Here is a 13,752-nt window from a genome sequence, read left to right on the forward strand (position 1 = left end):
TATTTTACACTACTGGAAAATCTATCACAAATTGGTGATCATATCTCCGATGACGTGGAGATAAAGTTGTGTTGATATGTTTAATTAAACAAGAGATATACACGATCAAAATCTTATCACTCACATATATGAAAAAGGCGCTAAATAGTGCAGTGGATAAATTGTGGTGATGTATTCGAGATTTGCTTCAGTAAAACCATAGTGCAACAAGTGCTGTGATTAATAATACCTTATGATCAAAATAGAACGGGAATTTTTATTTTAAAATTCCCGCGCTTGTCCAATCGGTAAACTTTTATTCTCCCAACGTTGACAACACTTTTATACACATTCTGTCAAATTTTGACGCATATCGTACGATTAGTTTTTGTTTGGCGTCCATACAAAGAAGTTGAAAAATTTTCGTGTGGCGATTTTTTAATGGATGAAAATTTAGAACAACAGCTCGCCTTCGAAGCGCCATTCGGTCGATTGTTGTGCGGATTCGACGTCATATTCATAGATCCACACCTCATCACCAGTTATGATGCATTCGATGAATGTGGGGTCACTATATGCGTTGGAAATCATCTCTTTGGCCACATCAACACGACGCTGTTTTTGAAGGAAATTCAGCTTTTTTTCACCAGCCGAGAAGCGACGCGTTTCAAACCCATAAAAACTCGTTTGCCTCAACCTTTCGGAACACTTAAATCCATTTGCAACACAAAATTTGATTCACGCACGTTGTTCTAAATTTTCATCCATTATAAAAATCGCCACACGAAAATTTTTCTACTCCTCAAACAAAACTAATCGTACGATATGCGACAAAATTTGCCAGAGTGTGTATAAAAGTGTTGCCAACGTTGGGAGAATAAAAGTTTACCGATTGGACAAGCACGGGAATTTTAAAATGAAAATTCCAGTTCTTTTTTGATCGTAAAGTAGTTATAGTGATAATGAAAACAATAATAAAATCCCTTCTCAATCCACCTAGTGGTGTGATAATGCTATTCTCTCATTTCATAACAGTATTTTCGGATACTAATTGATACAGATTGATTCGAGTAGTTCCCACAATCATGCTTCAGTGTTTATGTCACACAGTTAGCATCATTTTTCTAAACTAGTGCTTTACATTTGCGTTGCCTATTTTATGAGGAGAGTGATGCTTATCTAAAAAAAGTACGGGTGTGTAATGTCAGAGACATAACTGGATGTCGTGAATACGAATAAAACTGACACGATTTCTATACACTTTCGAATTCGAATTGATAGTTGATCGATTGTGTGAAGATGTGTGCCTGACTACCTCAAAATCGTCGTCCTTGCGCGAAAAACCCAAGCAAAAGTAAAGAGTTTTCCGCATGTTTTAAAATTTTCAGAAAACTTAATTTATGATTTGTTTGTGGTTATCTCACACTGTTAAAAATATTATCCTAAATTCCTGATCATATTTTTGATAAAATAGTGAAAGAATTATGTTGCTGCCATTAATACAAGTCGAGATATTCACGATTAAGTTCTGCCCATTCTTCCATATGGCTAATTTTGAAAAGGCGCCCCATAGTAAAGTAAGTCGTATTCACGACAAAAACCCTTCTTAGTTCACTTGATGAAATTTTCATATATCTTGCAAAATCACTATAGCGAGGGCAGGTGGGTTAACATGAAATTTTCGGAATCTAAAAAAAAAATTGATGCGAAAAGTCTTAGAATTGCATGAAACGTCGAGATTTAGTGTCATCTTGAAAAAACATTTTTTTTCGGAAAATTAACTCTCTGGGACTTCGGAAAATGAACTTGTGGGATCTCAAAATTTCCCAGGAAGTCGATTTTTTCAAAAAAAAATTTTTTTTTTAGATGTCACTAAATTCGTGCAATTTCAAGACGTTTGACATCAAAAAAAGACGGATGTGTAATTTCAGAGACATAACTGGATGTCGTGAATATGAAAACAACTGACATGTTTCTTAACCTTTCCGAATATCAATTAGTTGATCAATTGTAGGAATTATGAAAGCATTCCCCCTTTTCACATTTTTCGCAAAAACAAAGACAGCTTCTCTAGATCTCGATTACTGTGAATTTCACACAGCGAAAAGTGCACAAATTCAATCAAACTGTTCTAGATTTGCACTAAACTGAGGATATTTACCTTCGATTTGCGAAGAATCAATCCTTATAGTTCTTTAGAAAACTTTTAGAGCCATTTGAACGGCTGATTTTGTGTGATGCTCTCCACCGTTGTTTCCTTTTCGTTGCCTTTTCACCAATGCAAACGACTAGCAGCTGTGACGTAATCGCTCTTGTCGGAAGCGAAACTAGCTTTGCAAACGACACACAATACATCTGCTCGCAGTGGCGATAGAATCCAAACTGATCCAATTTTTGCTAAGAGGTTTCGTTTTACGTTATTTCGTCTGTAGCTATTTCACCAATGGGCGGCCCAACCAGCTATAAAAATAGTGGCATATAAAATTTTATTGTCGATTATTTCATTTCGGATTTGCATTTCATTGAAAGAAACTATCAGAATGCTGTACGGGATTCATTCCTGCCTTTCAGAAGGACCAAATTGTGGAACTCACTACGATATTAAGCACTGTTCGGAACATTTTTCTCGAACGATTTGTTGTACAGCAGCAGATATTTTGTCCTCTTCCTCAGAACGCGTTCTGATTGGCTGTTGTTGATATGGGTCAAATGAGACAGGTTTTTCAATAGTGTACTATTGAAATACTTCAATACTGTTGCTATACACGTTTAAATTGAAAAATTTCGATTCTATTGGTAGTTAGATTATATTAATCCTTTCACAGATCACTGAGCTATGAGCTTCAAAAATACGAGAAAGGCGAACGCGCCTTATGAATTATCCTCTTTGATACTCGTTTATACCAAGCATTTCAGAAAAGTTTAATTTTGAATTATTTGAGATTATGTCACACAACTGAAAATTTTATCGTAATATTGTGATCATATTTCCGAAGGCATGTAGCAAAAATTACGTTGATTCGTTAAATACAACAAGAGATATTCATGATCAAAAACTTATCACTCTCTCAGAGGGTAAATTTTGAAAAGGCGCCCCATAGTAAAGTAAGTCGTATTCACGACAAAAAATTTTTTGATTAGAAGTGATTCCAAAATATTGACACCCTTAAATACATTAGAGAGATAAAAAAAAAACAATGTGTTTTTTCGGTTACGTCACTTATAACATTATATCTCCGGAACCAAAAGTCACAGCCATTTGATATTCGAACTTGATCAATGGCCCAATAGTAGCCTTCAAATTAGTCTAGGTGTGTTAAAATCGGTTCGCCATCTTCGAGAAACTTGCGCGGTAAAAAATCAACGCGTTTTATCGGTTACGTCACTTATACCATCATATCTTCGGAACCCAAAGTTGCAATCATTTGATCTTTGAACTTGATTAATGGCCTAATAACAGCCTTCAAACGGGCCTAGACTTGTTAAAGTCGGTTCAGCCATCTCCGAGAAACTTGCGCGGTAAAGAAACAACGCGTTTTGTCAACACGGTTACGCCAATTATACCATCATATCTCTGGGACCAAAAATCACAGCCATATGATCCTCGAACTTGATCAATGGCCTGACAGTAGCTTTCAAACGAGCCTAAGTTTGTTAAAATCGGTTCAGCCATCTCTGAGAGAATTGAGCTGTAAAAATATCCTCGAAAAGTGCACACACATACATTTTCCGATCTCGTCGAACTGAGTCGAATGGTATATAACACTATGGGTCTCCTAGACTCCGTTCTAAAGTCGGTTTTTCCAGCAATTCGAATACCTTTCTATAGAGAAATTCAAAAACCAATCGCAAAGCATGCTATTAAACAGATAAAAAATTTAACTTAAATATCACATACGTAAGTAACAGGAGCGCAGGCTTTCGCTAAACCACTCAAACGCTGCTCCTGCTCCTGTGTGTTCGAGACATGCATAATGCTGCGCTCCTTTTACTTCCATAAATCAAATTCATGCTAAATAGCGTTTTATGGGGTTCAGTCTAAATAGCGAAGTTTAATCAACCAGCTGCAGTTAAATAAGCCTGCATCGACAATATCATAGTTATAATTCAGTTGCGAATTTATTTAGCAGAGATTTTGTTATTGCTGAAAATATAATAAAATTTTGCACGAATCATTACGGTGTGGAGCTGAAATGTAGTGGAAATTAGGCATCAAAATGTCATCAGAGACTCTTCTTCCTTTCGATATCTTTAGTGATGTACATAATTCTGCACATAAATTCTGAAGCAGTATTCTGGTGCAGAATTTTTGAACTGAATTCAGAGCTACAGCGAAGAAACGGAGTAAAAGAATTGTTTTGAACGTGCCTAACAATCACTTAACATAACGAATATTGAAGATGTAAATTGTTTTTAGTAGGATTATCAATCACTGAAGGCAGCAAAAAATTTTTAATCGCAAAAAATATCTCATTTAATGGGTTACATCACTGTAGAAAAAAAAAGAAAAGGAGTTTTTTGGGGAATTATTTTGGGATCCAAAAAATTGAGTAATCCGAATTTTGTAGAAAGCACTTTTAAATATGTATATTTAAGTAGAAAAAAATTATCAGTTTTAGAAATTGAAAAACAAAATTGCGACTTGTCGGCATTTCCGCGAAAGTGCTGCATTTTTGACGGCCAGAAACATAAATCAAGTAAATCTTGACCAATCGATTTTTAAATTTTAAAAATTTTACAGAATATTCTCGATAGTTATCTCCGCAGAGATACGTAGGGATTTTTGAAAATTGTGAATATTTTTTTTTTGGAACAATTTTGTGATGAAAAAATGCGGTTTTATTTTCAAAGGGCAGCCATTTTACAGAAAATCAATTAATTAAAAAAACCCCAACGTACCTCTGTGGAGATAACTATCGACAATATTCTGTAAAATTTTTAAAATGTAAAAATCGATTGGTCAAGATTTACTTGACTTATGTTTTCGGCCGTCAAAAAATGCAGCACTTTCGCGAAAATGCCGCCAAGCCGCCATTATGTTTTTCAATTTTAGAAACTGATCATTTTTTTGCATTTGAATATACATATTAAAAAGTGTTTTATACAAAATTCGGATTAATCCATTTCTTGGATCCCAAAATAATTCCCCAAAAAAGACCTTCTCTTTTTTTGTACAGTTGTGTAACCTCTTAAAACGTAAAAACAACCATTAAACCAAAAGGGAAATTTGCCATGATTTACCTACAGAAAATCTTGTCCCAACTTGTTGTTGGCAAAATTTAGCCCTCATAATAAGGCCAATGTTTCATTGAAAATAGATGAACTATCAATAACAACATAATGATCAATATGCTTTACCGACAATTCTGATGATCTTCAAATGGGAGTAATTGTTGCAATTCACTTAAAAATATCTGATTTGGCAAACAATTTGCACTCGTAACAATCAAACTCGTTATAAAATTCAACCGACGTATAAAAAATTAAAAAATGTCTTCATTTCGATAAGGATGACCGACCCTGTAGCATATTGATAAACTTGAGATTTCAAGAAACCAGCAAATCAAACCTTTAATTTTGAAGAAAACATGATTGATCAATTAAACTCATATTGATATAAACGGTAACAAATTAATCCGATGCTGCAGAGGAAAGTTTCTGAACGTTTAATTGGCGTGTGCGTAAATAATGAACAAAGGAAATCAATTGTGTTCGGAATACTTACGTCAGTAACGTTATTTTCGTCCCGCGATCCTTATAGCGTCTCATACATTAACGATACTGTTCCAATTGAGCTCGACCTCCAATCTAATGTAACTTTCTCTTTCTCGTTCTCTCCTTCTCTTTCACACGCACGCACGCACGCACGCTTTCATTCCGCCAGATTCCGCCAGCGTGGTCGTCCATGTCATCAACGGGGAGCAACCGGCCGCAATGCAGCACGGGAATAGCAGCGCTAATAGCATTTCAATAAATAAACATAGTTTTAGCTTAGGCTTCGTCTTAGTCCCGGTTGGTAACAATTTAATACTGTCATTAGCGTCGTCATGGGTTTGTTTGGCATTGAAATCGATATGCCTGTACGGGGCTCTGAGGTGATTTATGGCGTAAGCTTCCGATGATAGTTTTCCGCATGTTTTACCATTTCTGATCGGCCCGCTGTCACCATCTCGCCGTTTCCCCGATCCGGAACTCTTTTGTGCCCCTGCCAACCAGTCGGTTCGATTTCGGACGATGGAATACGGCGAAAGTTTCAACACGACCATCACCTCCATCAAAGCGAAATTGAAACAGCAAACCCGGAAAAAGGCTCCGCTGCCTTTTGTGTAAGATAAAACTTTTCGGTACCGAAGTGAAATGTTGAGACTAAAGTAAGTTTAATGTTTGTATCCACCATCCCCCTGCATGCATAATTTTGATAGTTTTCGAGAGTGGAAGCAGCAAGAATGAATGCGATATCATATAGAACCTGGATTTTACTTTAAATAATAATCTGTACATTGGTAGAAACATAAAATGGAAGGAAAAACACCCTGAGGCTTTTCACCTCCGTAGGATAGCAAAATTATAGTAATAAATTCGGTAGCGAAACAATAAAAAATAAGAAATCATTTAAGCTAATGTGCCTTTTCCAATTCTGTGAAAGAAATATCCTCATTTCAAGCTCAAATCAATGTCAAAGTATGCAGAATAATCAAAAGCATGTGTCTACTGGAGCTACAGCGTTAGTATTGTTCAAGCTGTGCCAAATTGGAATCTACGAAAGGTTGAGTTGCTACCCGATGAAAATGAAATAACAGGTTTGTAACAACAACATAATTTGGTTTATCTTCTATTTCCTCTGTCACAAAAGTCTATCGAATATAATTGTTACAGTTAACAAACTTTAGTAGTCAAACTCTACCGCAAAATAAAAATTAAATACTGTTCAAGAGAAACTAACCAAACACTCACCACACTCCTTGCAGTTTTTAATTGCGTTGGTAAACATTGCTGAAATTTCTGTGCAAACTAGTTACAAACAGCGCTTATCGTTATCATTATCATTATCATTATCCGACGTGAAATCTACTAAATAAAACTCAGAGGCGAAACACGAACCCGAAACTCTCGACTAGCTGAGATAAAGGTTTTATCTATCGAACTACTCCAAAAAAGATTGCAAACATTCAGAGAGCAACCAAACAGAGTGAAGCTTCGTACATGAGCTTTGCACGGCTGGCTCGGAGTTCAATTTTCTATCTAACCAAACAGTATCATCATTCCACACATTACCATTCTAATTTCCTTTAGACATCCGCTGGATAGTAACTTTTCAACTATTAAACTAGTACGAGACCACGTCTTCATATATACAGGGTCCGGCACTCGAAGTGTAACCAACTTCAGACCGCTTGCGCAGCTGACGCACGGGCATCAGCTCTCTAGAAATTTGCCAAATGACAGTTCGGAGTTGTATTGTTTACAAGCGCAAGAAAGCATTTTGCCAAAAGTGAACGCGAAAAAAAAATCTTGACTTGATAGAGCGAAGGAGTTGCTTCGTTTGGCCGAAAGCGGTCAATTTCCGAACATTGTATTTTCTGACGAGAAAATTTTTCCAATTGAGCAATTCGTAAACTCTCAAAACGATAGGGTTTACTTGACCGACCGTTCATACGAGACTTTGAGTCATCGATTGGCCACCAGGAGGCAGCACCCGCAACAGATAATGGTTTGGGCCGCTGTAACCGCAGATGGGCGCTCTCCAATCGTTTTCATCGAGCCTGGCGTCAAGGTAAATGCGACATATTATCGGGAAAGTATTCTGGAGGTTGCTTTGAAGCCGTGGGCAGACAAACATTTCGGTAGCAGACCATGGACGTTTCAGCAGGACTCGGCACCGTCTCACAAAGCTCGAGTGAACCAAGAATGGCTGAAAAACAACGTTCCGAACTTCATCACGTCCACACAATGGCTCTCGAATTCACCAGATGCGAATCCAATGGATTATTCTCTTTGGGCCATTTTGGAGAGCAAAGTCCGAACTAAAAGATACACCAGTCTCGAGGCGCTGAAAAAAGTTATTGTCCGCGAGTGAGCCAAAATACCTGCAAGTCACATTCGGGCAGCTTGCGATTCGTTTTTTGACCGTCTCAAGGCCATAGTCAAGGCAAAAGGTGGTCATATCGAGCAAAAGTGAATTGATTCTGAATTTTGTATTAATTTTACACATTTTGTACTTTGAATTAAGTAAAAGTAATTTTCCAAACTGAATTTATGGCCTTTTTAATTGGTTACACTTCGAGTGCCGGACCCTGTAGATAGAACTAAAGGAAGGATTACTGCTAATTGTGCACCATCGGAATCGACAATTTCTTTAGTGTGGTCGCGATAGCAGTTCACCATAAGCTGCTACGCACTGATGAGTGAAAGACAAACCGTAAAATCAGTAAGGGAGAGTGTTCGGTTACCGGCACCCTTTTCTTTTTAGCTCATACCTTCTAACTCAGTGCACATTTTGCGGACATCTACATCAATGGAGAGCTAAAGTTCCTGGCTAACAACTGATTTAGAAACTAAGTTGATTCATTTGATAAAGCGATAAAATTTGGCCATTTAAAAAAAAAGGTGTTCGGTTACCGGCACCCCAAGAAATTTCGCTAAAAATGGAAAAATATAAGTAAAGACTGCAGCTATTCAAAGAAAAAACCGAACTTATTCTTTTTGGAAGCGTTTTTGACAAAAGTCTTCATTGTTTGATTGTGACTTCGCCTTGGCTCTCTTGCTCGAATATTTGGATGGTGGCGCCTTTGGTATTAATTTGGAGGTCCCTTTAGTTATCCAGTACCATACCATCCAACACGTTTTTTTAGAACAGTCACCAGTACCATACGATACCATATTTTTGTCCTGTAAATGTTTCAAACGTGATCTTCAGAACCCATACGTGGAATTTGAGTCAATGTATCTACCCCCTTATAACTTAAAACATAACCCCCTTATAACTTATAACAGTTACAAAAATGTAACTGCCTCGTTTAGTTAGAAACCAGTGGAATCAAGATATGGACAGCACACGCATTGAAGCAAACCGTGTTGCGCAACATGATCGATCAAGCTAATCATCTTCCAAAATGAGAGAAATATACCTCAGTGCAGTGCCCATTCATTATGAAACTTTCCTTATTTCGTACATTTGGAGGAACATAAGCTCTAACTGAATCAAAAACATGAATCATAACTACTGGTAGTAATTTAATAGATTATTTGGAAAATCTATTCTACAGCAGCGTGAAACCTTCTAAATTTAGGCTCTTATCACCGTTCTCTTTTCCACTTTCACATTCACGTGTCATTTCACTTGATTTTCCCTGTTACCAGTATCACGCATAGTGATTACTGTAGTGGAAAAAACTTATTTTTTCGACAAAATGTTGGTGGCGTGATGCTCATGATGACATCAAGTTCATCCATGTAATTACTTTTGTCTCTAAAGCGGCTTGCGTAATAAAGACCTAAATTCACTTTACTCGATTTTCACCGTGAAGTGATACCGATAATAAGGATCACAATCACTTGGTTTTCACCGTGTAGTGATACCGGTAATAAGGGCCTTAGTTTTTTGTAGTGAATACGACTTACTTTACTATGGGGCGCCTTTTCAAAATTAACCCTCTGAGAGAGATAAGTTTTTGATCTTGAATATCTCTTGTTGTATCTAACGAATCGACATAATTTTTGCTACATGCCATCGGAAATATGATCACAATTTTATGATAAAATTTTCAGTTGTGTGACATAATCTCAAATAATTCAAATAACAGAAAAAATATATTTTCTGAAATGGGGGCAGATACTTTGACTCAAATTCCATGTATGGGTCAAACTAAAAACTATGACCTTTTCTATGGAAAAGACATTTTTAAATGTATAAGTGACGCATCCTTAAAATCACACTTTTTTCTATCTACTCTAGTTTTTTGGAAATGACTAAACCAATTTAGAACATCTCAGGCTGATTCAAGAGTCTTTGCAATGTGATTAATCATTTTTTCGTTTTTATTATAGAGGTCTTAACCTTAAGATGAAATGTTCGCGCGTCGCGTTTTTGATCAATTATTCAAAACCTAGACAGAATTTTGAAAAAAAAAAAACAAAAACATTCAAGATTTCGCAATTAAATTTATCACAATAAAGTATTCTTAACATTTTGCCGTTTTTTACCTTTTTTTATATATATAAAAAAATAGGTATAGAATTCGCTCAAACTTTAGAAAAATTTTCCGAGGGTCGGAGGACTCGGAGGGCCGAGTGTCATATACCAATCGATTCAGCTCGACGAACTGAGAAAAAGTACGTGTATGTGTGTCTGTATATGAGTTGTCAACTAAGAGGTCGAGATCTCAGAGATGGCTGGACCGATTTTGATCAAACTAGTCGCAAATGAAAGGTCTCCCCGTCACCCAGAACGCTGGTTTTGAGATCGGATGTTTACTTTTTGAGTTAAACGAGTTTTATGTCAAAATTTTCATTTTTTGTTTTTTGACAGTATCTGTCACACTTGTGCTTAAAAACAGAATATGTTTCCAGACTTAGATTCCGCACGGTAATAGTTATCCCACAAGCCAAAGATTGTAAAATCCGTCCATTTTTAACGGAGATATCGATATTTTTGTGTAATCGACTCTTCTCCCTATTCCAGCAATAGGAGATTCGAGCATTGTATGACAAAGCAATGCTTGGGAGCAACGTAAAACACGATTTTACATACTGTTACATGCAATTGTTCCTAAGTACCAAAAAGACTGTGAACAGCATCATTTTTCATGACATTTTACCTCGGACCGATTTTAGCACGGTTCGTTTTTGGCAACATAATCGTTCGAATATGACATATCTAAATTAGATGATAGCAGAATTTAGTTGTTGATAGCTATTCCATAATTATATTGATTTAATCTACTTACAGCAATAAATGTTGGAAGATCATAACAGCCACATACCATTCGAATCAGTTCGTCGAGATCAGCAAATGCGTGTGTAACAAATAACTTTACTCAATTTTCTCGGAAAATTTCATATGAAAAGTCGTATGCTCCCAAATAAGATTCCTGAATTATGTTTGGATCCGACTTCTGGTTCCGAAACTATAGGATGATATGTGAAACGAAATTAAAATTGTGTAACTCATTTTTCTCGTAGATGGCTGAACCGATTTAAAATTTTAATGAAATCTAAAAATCATCTAAGATTGAAAGGAAAAGTTTTAAGATTCTATGAAACATCTGCAAGCACCTCGGCCGAGCGGCGGCGGAAGAAGAATAACGAAAAGGGGATGGGTCTTTTTCACAGTTAGAAAAATAATAAATTTGTTTCTAATTTAAACTTTTATTTGTTTTGTAATTCACAATAACGTCTTGTAGCAAATTTTTCGCAAAACTGTTACCACTCGTTATCTTTTCTCGATGACACTACAGTGGGTCTGTACTGGTCTATGCTTCTTGTGCTACATGTTTTGTTCACGCAATCTATCTTATTCCTTAGGGTCAGCTTACAACATCGATATTTAATTCTATTTATCACTATTCAGAAACTGTTTCTGTCACTCATATTCTGCGAATTCTCTTCTTTGTAACGATTTTATACCCGAATTGATATCACTAAAGAAAACGTTTATTAACACGAGAACTCGGACGAGACGGCCTAACTTATCTGCGGGTCGACTAATTAACTGACTACGCGAAACGACTACTTAATTTGTCTACGGGCCGACGCCCGAGACTCACGGCTATTTACCGCGCACTTTTTGAAACTTAACTAACTCGATAACTCTTCCCAACTATGGGTTTTTAAGCTCCTAACATTTACTTTCGGGTGAAGCCCGAAGATTTTTGTACAAGCCGAGCTTGTGATTTCAAGTAGAAAGTTCATCCGACTTTCTCCCGAAGTTCTACCGAAAGTCGAGACCACTGTCGCTAGGCCAGAGGCAGTGACCAGTGTCCGTGAAAATAATAGCTTTGTTTTTTTAACATTGCTGCGCTGACTAATGTTAGGAACTGTCTATGGTTTTATAACAAAGTTTCTTAAACATCGTTGCGATGACTAATGCTCGCAAATGTGCACGCTTCAATAACAAAGTTTATACCTGAAGGTTGCAGCTACGCTGATATGAGAGCTTCCTTCACAATTTCCTACTTTTTTCTACAATACTAGCAAATTCGAAGGCAAATTTGCTAAGGGCGCTGCATGCCCCCTTACTTACTGAGCTTGATGTTACCTGAAGGGTAGACATCAAGTCGAATGCGTTGGTTTATAACATTGAGGTTGGTAGCTGGATCACAAATTTCCGTATTTACAATTGCCAATTGGTTTATTTTTCGTTGTTGGCTATACGTTAGTTAAATTTCCTAACCTTACGATGGTCCGCGTGTGTGTGTGTTCTCCTCTGACGCCATCCTGTTCCATGGTATGCTTCTATTGTTGCTTTATCTGTGGGAGTGATCGAACGGTTGCTAGTCTCGGACTCTGGGTTCCGTGTCGTTCTCGTTCCTAATAGCTCGTTCTTCTGTGTTGGTGATACGTAATAGGGCTTCTCATTGCTTATGTACTCGCTTCATTGGGCATAGTTGACAATTGACCGTTGACTCCTTTGCTTTTTTGGACATCATTGGGATTACTGTCAGTAGTAATATTGGTATTCTGTATTGTTGCTTCTCATCCTGGCTTCTCGTTTGGTACAATGTGTTGAGGCTCCTAGCAACTTTTATGCATTGCATTTGATTTCGTGGTTATCTTCTTCGTAGTGTATTTTTAAACAACCAACTGTTTAATTTTTTTCACGTATTAATAAGCTTTGATTTTCCAATAATTGTTTATGGTATTCAGCTGAGCTTTGACGATGCTCACTGAATAAATTATAGGGTAGCAGTTTGTAACGCTGTTGCATACCCGCGCAAGTCATCTTTAACTGTGTTGACTGCATTTACTTCCTTCTTGTTTTGTTATCATTTGTACTTGTTGATGTAGCAATTTGTAACGTTGCCATTATTTTGATTTGTTATTACGTCTTCCATGTTAAATTTTTCCGCAATTTTTCGGCCTCGATTTTTCAGCTCTGCTGTTCTTCCTTCTGACGTCTTGGTGATTCCCCGGTTCCCTTTGTCTTCAACTTGCCACCGCATCCGATCACACCCTCTCGTTCTCTTAGGTAGCTTGGCTAAGCTACTGACATCCTTCCTTCTGTGACGACTATTTCCTCGGTCACACACACAATTTGGGACTCCAAAAAAAAAAAACTCCTATTCGTTTTGCATGATTCTGTGCCTGTAATTTAATCTATTTTCTATTCTATGAGTGTTATTATTATTATTTTATATACGTATTTTTTTCATAATTTCATTGCACATCGTATACAATTTCTCGTTATCATTCGTGCCGTGACTATCGGATCGATCGGACGTAAATTCTGCTTTCTCCAATCGCGTGGTGAATTGTTTTATTCCGTTATCAAGGTCATTCCGTATTCTATTGTCTGCATCAGTGCGGTCGAGTGATAGTTCTAATTAATCCGTTCTCAAGGCCGATTGTGAGCTTGTGTAAAGCAGCACTGCGTGTGGTACCGTTAGCCAGCGCCAGCGCTGGGCGCTGCGTATATATCGTTGTACATTAGAAACAGTGATAAATATATATAGTGATAAAAAGATTGGTTTCATTGGACAGTGTAGTGAGAGACTAAAAACAAAGTGCTTTTTCCTCAAAGAGGTTTTTTGCACTTTATTGAACTGGAATATTCAC

At 37.0% G+C, this 13,752-nt stretch overlaps 1 protein-coding gene across 1 annotated transcript in view; it reads left to right on the forward strand.

Annotated features, from left to right (window-relative positions):
* Window positions 1-6,590, forward strand: part of LOC131431233 (protein sidekick-1-like) — a 450,262-nt gene extending 443,672 nt beyond the window's left edge. The window contains exon 6 of the mRNA XM_058596826.1: window positions 5,864-6,590. Coding sequence (XP_058452809.1) covers window positions 5,864-6,078 — 215 coding nt within the window. The 3' untranslated portion in view covers window positions 6,079-6,590. The remainder of the gene's footprint in view (window positions 1-5,863) is intronic.
* Window positions 6,591-13,752: the final 7,162 nt, after the last annotated feature.

This window comes from Malaya genurostris, chromosome 2, assembly GCF_030247185.1.
Source record: "Malaya genurostris strain Urasoe2022 chromosome 2, Malgen_1.1, whole genome shotgun sequence".
NCBI classification, from domain to species: domain Eukaryota; kingdom Metazoa; phylum Arthropoda; class Insecta; order Diptera; family Culicidae; genus Malaya; species Malaya genurostris.